Source organism: Arachis ipaensis, chromosome B04 (assembly GCF_000816755.2).
Source record: "Arachis ipaensis cultivar K30076 chromosome B04, Araip1.1, whole genome shotgun sequence".
NCBI classification, from domain to species: domain Eukaryota; kingdom Viridiplantae; phylum Streptophyta; class Magnoliopsida; order Fabales; family Fabaceae; genus Arachis; species Arachis ipaensis.
Window position 1 is genome coordinate 5,176,116 of NC_029788.2, and position 9,050 is coordinate 5,185,165.

Here is a 9,050-nt window from a genome sequence, read left to right on the forward strand (position 1 = left end):
GGATTTTTAATAATAAAGAAGGGAGCGCAGAGGAGGTATTCCAGAAATCGTTAAATAGTGTTAGAAAATAGAGTAGTTTAGATTCTTTTTGTTGTTGATGGCTATGTCGGAGATGACATTAAGAAAGTTTTTACTACTTATTCATATTGTAGTTTCGGTTTGGTTGTCGCTCCACTTTATTGTGTTGAGCTCTCTTGTTAAAAAAAAAACTAAAATCAATTTAGATTGTTTCACTAGTTAGTTCACTAATCTATTTAAAATTGGAAAAGTATAGGGTACCAACATATTATCTGCCAACTTCTGCCAACTCTTATTTATAATTGTGTTTTATGGAAGTCTGTTCGTGGATGTGTCTAATAATTAATATATTTTAAATATATATATAAAGAGACACATCCAAAAAATATATCTATAAAAACACTTATATTAAACAGACATTTTTATTAGACACATCCACGAACACACTTCTATGAAATACAATTATAAATAGGAGTTGGCAGAAGTTGGCAGATATGCTGTTGGTAACGTAGCGGAACCGTTTAAAATTTTAAGTAAATGTTTCTTTGTGCATATATCAATTTATTGGTCAATTACAAACTTTTAAATAAAATCTTAATTCACAACAGATTAATTATTAATTTGTCGAATTAAAAAATATTATGAAAAAATGGACAATTAAATTAATAAAAAAATACTAAGTATCAAAAGAATTCGAATTAAAGTCAAATAGAGTAATTATGACCATAATTAGAGGAATTTGCTAGTTAAAGGCCCAAAATTAAAGATAGTACTTTCTCCCATAATAATTATTTTCCATAAAGTTTAGTATAGTTGTAAATATAATTTGATTATGTGTATATATTTGGTTTGATTATATTATTTTTAAAATGTTCTCGTAATATTTGATTATATGTTATTTGGAAAGTTTCATTATAATATTTGTAAAAGTTGATTATAAATATTAATTTGATGTGTGTTTTTAGACATCATAGAGTTGCTTTGTATAAGAAGATAAAGTGATTGATATTTGATGATAATTGATTTTGTGGTGTTTAATGTCATTGTAACTGTCTGAACAATTTTATGGTAGGCTTGTAAGTTCTTTAAAAATTAAATATTAAATAAATTTAAAAAAAAATTACAATGGACTCATATTTTCGAAAGTTTTCTTTGCCATCTTGTCAAAGAATTTTCATAAAATTATTTGTTTTTTATCTCAGATATTTATAAATTTACACGATTTTTTTAATGACTTATTTAATATTTTTTTCTTTATGAAAATATGAATTCTAAAAAAAAATGTAGATTATAAATTATGAGTCCCGTTAGGGAGACAATAGATTATTTGTATAATGTGTAGTTGTGTACAATGGGCTATTGAGTTACAAAATGAACATCTCTATACTATCTAGAGTAACCATCCTGAGTACTAGAGAGCTTAAACTGATTTTGGGGTTCACTAAAGATCGAACTCTTAACCTTTCGAATCTTGCGTTCTAATACCATGTCATCCCAAAAATTTGGGTTGACGGAAAAAGATAATACTAATGATTATATCTCTAATACTCCCTAAACCTCTATTGTACACATTATACAAATATTTTATTTCTCCTCATACCTTCCCATAAATTATAACTCATTTTGAAGTGGTGGAAACATAGATGAAGATGATTTAATATTTAATAATAATAAATTGAAATAATATGAATAGTAGAATTAAGAAAAAAAGAAAAGTGGAATCTAGTTTAGATTTGTTTGGGGAAGGAATAAAATGAAAATGTGTTACGTAAGAGAGGCAAAGCCTTTGGCACATTGGGTGAGTGATTGAACATTGAAGCTTCCCAATTACGATTCCGGAAAGAGAAGACATGGCGACGGTTAAAAAAGTGTAGCGAGTTACAAGTTACAAGTTACAACACACAATAACACAAGTCTTTTTTTTTTTTTTTTTGAAGTTGTTGCAATAGAAAAACAAAAACGGTTGTCTCTCTTTGTTTGTTATTACACCCTGAAATAGAGGATTGAAAGCTTTTAATGACAAGACTGTGTTTTTGTTTGAGGGAAGCACTTTCTCTTTCTCTTTCTCTTTCTCTTTCTCTTTCTCTCCAAGTCTGAGCCTTTGTTGTTCAGGACTCGCTATCTCTGTTTTCACTCAGACCACCTTTTTCTTTTGTTTTTCCTCTCATTCATTGGCTTCTGTGTTTGCTTCCAACCCTCTCTCAGATCTACCTTCTTTCTCCAGAATATGAGTAAAGAAGAGATTTTGAAGATACAGGTACCAACACTTACTCCATCTATCTCCTTTAACTTCATGTTATTTATTCTGTTTTTGGGATTGCTTGTGCATGCAGAAATGTGTTCTTAAAGTGAACATACACTGTGATGGGTGCAAGCATAAAGTCAAGAAAATCCTCCAGAAGATTGATGGTATGCACACACATTTCTTCTTAATTATATCTTGAATCCAAGGTGTCTTATTTTATGTTTTGTTCGACAGGGGTGTTTACGACCGAGATAGATTCAGAACAGGGGAAGGTCACGGTTTCAGGGAACGTGGATCCAAACGTTCTCATCAAGAAGCTTGCAAAATCAGGCAAACATGCAGAGCTTTGGGGTGCTCCTAAACCCAACAACAACAACAACAACAACCATAATAATCAGAACCACCTTGCTAACCAGATGAAGAACATGCAAATTGAGCACAATGGCAAAGGTGGTGGCGGCGGCGGCGGCGGTGGTAACAACAAGGGTCAGAAGGCTGGGAATAACCAACCCAAAGGTGGTGGCGGTGGGCAGAATCCACAGCAACAGCTGCAGCAGCAGTTGCAGCAGCTTCAGCAGATGAAAGGGTTTCAAGATCTGAAGCTTCCTCAATTCAAGGACATGCAAATGATGGCTCCAAATCAGAACCCCAAGAACAACAACAACAACAACAACAACATGAAGCAAGTGAAGTTCAGTTTGCCTCCTGAGGAGGATGATTTGTCTGATGACGAGTTGGATGAGTTTGATGATGATGATGACTTTGATGACGAATTTGATGATGAGATGGATGATCCTCACCATCCATTGAACAAGATGAAGCTCCCTATGGGAAATGGTGCTGCTCATAATATGATGTTGAATGGCATCATGAATGCTCAGAAGGGTGGTGGCGGCGGCGGCGGAAATGGAGGAGGCAACGGCAAGAAAGGCGGCGGCGGTGGTGGTGGTGGTGGAGGTTTGCCTGTGCAGATGCAGGGGATGGGTGGTGGGAACGACGGTAAAAATGGAAATGGAGGAGGAAAGAAAGGAGGCGGCGGTGGCGGTGGCGGTGGTAACAACCAGATTCAAGGTGGTAACAAAAACAATGGTGGCAAAAATGGAGGTCCTATGCAAAATGGAAACAATGGAGGTGGAAACAAGAATGGTAACAATGGGCACCACGGCGGCGGTGGCGGCAATCCAAACAATGGCAATGGGGGCAAAAAGGGTAATTCAATGATGGGTGAAGGTGGTAATGGTGGTGGTGGTGGTGGTGCTCAAGCTATGATGAGCAATGGGTTCCAAAACCTTGGTGGTCATCATCCTAGCATGGGTGGGCCCAATATGGGCCCAATGAACCTCCCAATGGGCTCAGCCGCAGCAGTCAACGGCGGCGGGGGCGGCCCGGCTGGGTACTTCCCACAGGGCGGCTCCGCGGCTCCGGAGGGTATGGGCGGAAACCCTTACAACCAACAACAATACATGGCTGCAATGATGAACCAACAAAGAGCAATGGGGAATGATAGATTCCAACCAATGATGTATGCAAGGCCTCCAATGGCAGTGAATTACATGTACCCTCCTCCTCCTTACAACCCTTACAGCTACCCTCCTCCTCCTCCAGAACCAACATATTCCAATTTTTTCAGTGATGAAAATACCTCAAGCTGCAGCATTATGTGAAATATGGATCATGATGAAATAGTTTGGTTGTGGTGGTTGCTTTGCAATTCTCTCTGATCATCAAGATGATGCAATATTATACAATGGAAACAAATGAGTTTTTTTCTTTTCCTTTTTTTCATCTTTTAAATTTAGTTTCATTTTCAGTTTACTTTTTATTATCTTCTTTTTCATCCCAGGTTTAAAAAAAACAAAAAAACCAAAGTAGAGAGGTTTGAGTTTTACCATAGGGGAGTAATTTATAGGGTACTTATATAATATTTATGTTTCTTGGGAGTATGAGATGAGATGTAGCTGGGGAATGTGGTCATGGTGGGCTTCCTCCATGTGACCTGTCTATATGTGTTTATATGATGCAAAACAGAAATAAAATTTTCACAACAAAAACAAAATTAGAGAATGGGGTGAAAAAAAAGAAAGAATTATTGCCCATCTCTCTCTCTCTCTCTCTCTCTTTAAAATTTAAATTAATTGTGCTGGTCCTGATGACTTTAGTAGAAAGAGTTAATTTTGATAGTGCAGAATTTGTAACATGACAAAGCAGCAAAATTATTACTATTACTATTATTAAGAATCATAATGATGAGTTATGCTAGCAGTATTGTTTATGATTTGTTCTGTCACGCATAGTCCTATCTTATTGAATTAAAGAATGGTGTGAGTAGCAGCTAGCTTTTGGATCTTATAATATATTTTAATTTATACGAGTGTGTCCCTTGTTCCAATGTGAAGAAATCATGGATGTTTGTGTGGTGGGGTGCACACTGAAGTTGGGTGCATTTGAGGGGATGGACCCCAGTGACCCCAAACAGTGCTAGTGTGTGAGTGTGGGCCACCACAATCATCATCACTATCACTCGGAATTGTGATAAACACCAAATTCTTGTGTCAGGATTTTAATTTTTATTGAAAAAATAATGGCATTTAATTATTCCAGCTACACTAGTATTTTGGAGGCTAATTGAGACATTGTTGGTAATGGTAAACACACACATACACTGGAGCAAGTGGGATTCTAGGTGCAGAAGATAGGGATGATAGGATATTCACATGGCCTTTGACTGTTTGATCTCAAATCATTCTTCTGAGTTACATACCCCGGAACATTTCTCAAAAGGAGAGTGTAGACTTTGCCACCTTTTTCAAAATAATTTTAACACTCAATTTTTTTATTTTTAGTTTAATAATTGAGTAAAGTATTATTTTTGTCTCTAACGTTTGGAGTAAATTTTATTTGTATCTCTAACGTTTAAATCGTCCTATTTGTATCTCTAACGTTTGTAAAAGTGATTCAATGTTATTCTATCGTTAATTACACATCATGAGCGCTTTAGTTTGAGTTTTAAAATCTCTTCTTGAAGTTATAATACAAATGTCTGGGATAGAATCGATGATCCACTTCGAAAAATAGCTCATCAAAAGTTGAAACTAATTCCTACAACATTTACATAATTCACTTTTTTAGAGACATAATTGAATCTAAACACAAATAGTGGGTATAATATTAAAATCGAACATATTCAAGTGAGACTTAATTGAGAATGAATACATTCAAGTGAGAATAATTGAAAAATATAATCTGATTTGTTAGTATAATTGACAGTAGGATAACATTGAATCACTTTTATAAACGTTAAAGATACAAATAGGATGATTTAAATGTTAGGGACATAAATAAGACTTACCCCAAACATTAAGGACAAAAATGATACTTTACTCTTAATAATTTTAAAGAATAACATCTATTTACTTTTTAGTATTTCTCAATGTCTGTGAATTAATAAAAGATAAAAAAATATTTTTTCATTACACAATCAATTTCACGAATAAAGTATCGAAACGAATAATTGCAAAATTAGAGATTCTATTCACTGACCTCGATTTTGTAATCAAAACAGTGGATTATTTTCTAAACACTACAATGAAAAAATGGGTTGGATCTTTGCTGATTGCTGCAACTGTGATTATCAATTAATGATGAATAAATATTGGATATTAAAGAGATGGATGAAAAATGAAGAAAAATTGGATATTAAGTAGATAGATAACTGGAACAAAAACAATGAAAATTTTGATAATCAAGGAGATTGATAAACGATTATATAAAATATAAAAGAATTAAATATTATATTTAAGTGAAAATATTTTTGCAAGTCAAATTGGATTGAGAAATTTAAAGTGGAGAACGTTCGAATTGAAGAATTTAAATTTACCGATAAAGCTATATTAAAACTTAAATCTTATTCTACTCTACTTATTATGACTCTAATAAAAAGAGAAGTTCAAATATTTTTTAAAAAAAGTTGATTGGGTCTTTGTGTGGCTTGCAAGTTGGGGTTCAGACCAGTGATCATAGAATCTTTTTCACCTGATAGCTTTTCCTCCTAGTGTTTATGATTCAGCGATTAGCTGATTTGGATTCAGAGTTGAATTTTTTTTTTTTATGCGAATAGAAGAGGTATTGTAGCTGCTTCTTGGTTTGTTTTCTATGTAGTGTTGTCTCTTTGGACCTTTTATTTTCATCTGTTGTTTATAACAAGAGGAAATATAAAAAATCAATGGAGTATTTATACAATGTATATAATAGGCTGTATTGTGTTCGATTCAGTAGGATATCAGATGTTTATTATCTCTGATATCTAAATGGTTATTCTGGATTAGTATAGGTGTATTGTGTTTAATAAATTAGTAGTATTTTATTTTAGGTGTTCATTTTTAACTTATATTGGGACAAATAAACAGTCCATTGTACGCATTGTAGCGAGATTCTTATAATAAAGTGAATACTCACTTGCAATTATTAGTTGAGAATCGTTAAATAGTTTGACGGATTTGAGTAAATTATTATCTAACAATTTTTAACTGATAATTTCACCAAATTTTTATCTTATAATAATAATTAAAAAAAACAACAACTTGAGTAATAATTTTGAGTTTTGACCCCTCATTCATTAATCCCCGGATCCTCTGTTATTGTGAGACAAGACAAGGGAGTTGTAACTTTAAATTCGACTATTTTTTTTTTTAAATTCGATTACTTTAGACAGACAAAACCTATCTGCCAACTCCACGAGCGGGTCATACACCTAAAAAAAAAAGAATAAGGACGAAAAATTTCCTTATAATGGTGTTTAGGGAGAGTAGTTGAGAGACTATTATGTGTTACAAAGGATCAATATCTAAAAAATACTCCAATGTCAAGAAGTCAATCTATGCAAAAGAATCTTATGAAATTCATTACACCATAATAACTAATAAGGAGTTTTTGTAGTGATAACTCTTTTAAGATTTTGCAATTAGTCGTTACAAAGTACAAACTATACATATAAATGCTATATATATAATAAAATCAGCCACTAAAGTCAGTCAACAGTATAAAATATATGTTGAAATACAAATACACATTGTGATATGTGTTTCAAATGTTCGTGATATGAAGAGTTCGAGTGTTATTTAGAAGATTTTATTAATTTATATTTTTAGAATATTTTAATTTAATTTGATGTATTTTGATTGTGTTTATTTAATTATTAGATTGAGCCTTATGTTTATGGGCTTTAGGATTTTTTTTATTTTAATCTAATAAGAGGTTATAAATACCTCCTTAACTATTATAGTCGTAGTATAGAATAATTTAGAGGTCTTAAAATTCTTTTTTGGTTTCGTGATTAAACCATGGTGTGGACAATTGAGGTTGAGGAGTCCCTCTTTTGTTGCATCGGAGAATTAGTTGGAAGGTTGAGGAGTCCCTTCGAATCAATTTCCAAACTATAGCGTTGACAAGTTAGACTGAGGAGTTCCTTTCTTGTTGCGTCAAGAAATTGGATAGAAAGTAGAGTGATTCTCTGATCTTTGTATTCAATTTCAATCTATCCTTTTTATTTCTATTTCAATTTTAATGTATCTTTTCATTCAGGTTGAATTTTTATCTTCTTGTTTATTTCTTATTTCTTTATCACATTGAAAATAAATTAAACTATACATATAATTATACACAAATATATTAATAGTTAATTTAATGACTAATTTTAGTGTACAAATAACATTTTGATATATATGTGTGCGCACGTACACGCGCCCGCATGTGTAACGAAGAAATATGAGAGCTGGAAAATTTTCTTAACATCCAAATCTTTATAATTTGTATCAATGTCAATTTTATTGTTTTCAAAGATTGGTGTAGTCTCCACTTCAAAATTCTAAATTATTTCTCTTCTTAAATATTGTTAGATATTAAATTAAAGAGTAATGAAATAAATAATTTTTAAAATCTTTTTTCTGAGATTTATAGATCTTTAAGAAAAAAAAAGTAATAAATAAATTCATGAACAACCATAGAGGTGAATTTATGTTATGAGATGAAAAAGTGATAGAAGGATCAAATAAAGGTGTTTAGTATGTTGTAATTCTTTTAACATATACGTTCATATTGCAATTCTTCATGTACTTATTTGGTATTTTTTTACTCAAAAAAATCTATAGGGCGTTACAAGATTATATTTTCTCAACAACTTACTTAATACTAATTTTTGTTGAAACCTATAAATAATTTACCAAAGAACTTTTTAAATACTTATTTGTGGCTGGTGGCCTTTCTACATGATAGCAGCATCAACCGTATGCATTGACCAAAAAAAAATCTCTAAAAATGTAAAAAGGTATATACCCAAGTGATTATTATGATATTATCTGATTTTTGAATATGACATTTTTTTAGAGTTACTAATTCAAACAACAAAATCAACGTCAAGGATCGAACTCTTGACCTTTCGGATCTAACACTCTAATATCAAGTCATGATGATGGAAAAAGGTAACACTAATGATTATATTTCTAATACTTCCTAAACCTCCATTGTACACATTGTATAAATATTCTATTGACTCTTCATACTTTCTCTATTTTAAATGATCGTTTTTAAAAATAAATTACACCATTAATAATAACAAATTATAAACAGGACACGTGTAAATTATTTACATAATAGCAAGAAGAGTAAAGAATTAATGTAGAGCTACTAATTTACAGATATGTTTTGTAACTATACGTGGTTGAATGTGTTTTTGGTAATAGAAACTTGTAAATATAATAAAGTCTGCATTATATTGTAAAACAAATATTAT

At 32.0% G+C, this 9,050-nt stretch overlaps 1 protein-coding gene across 1 annotated transcript; it reads left to right on the forward strand.

Annotated features, from left to right (window-relative positions):
• On the forward strand, positions 1,802-4,314 carry LOC107638581 (heavy metal-associated isoprenylated plant protein 33). Its single transcript, XM_016341918.2, has 3 exons — positions 1,802-2,275; positions 2,352-2,427; positions 2,498-4,314. Exons 1-3 carry the CDS (start codon positions 2,246-2,248, stop codon positions 3,925-3,927), a joined length of 1,536 nt encoding a protein of 511 aa, XP_016197404.2. The 5' UTR covers positions 1,802-2,245; the 3' UTR covers positions 3,928-4,314.

Excerpts from the sequence above, each read along its gene's own strand:
- LOC107638581 (XM_016341918.2), top strand. The coding sequence starts at position 2,246 with ATGAGTAAAGAAGAGATTTTGAAGATACAG. Across the intron at positions 2,276-2,351 it reads AAGAGATTTTGAAGATACAG|AAATGTGTTCTTAAAGTGAA; the intron begins GTACCAACACTT and ends TTGTGCATGCAG. Across the intron at positions 2,428-2,497 it reads AATCCTCCAGAAGATTGATG|GGGTGTTTACGACCGAGATA; the intron begins GTATGCACACAC and ends TTTGTTCGACAG.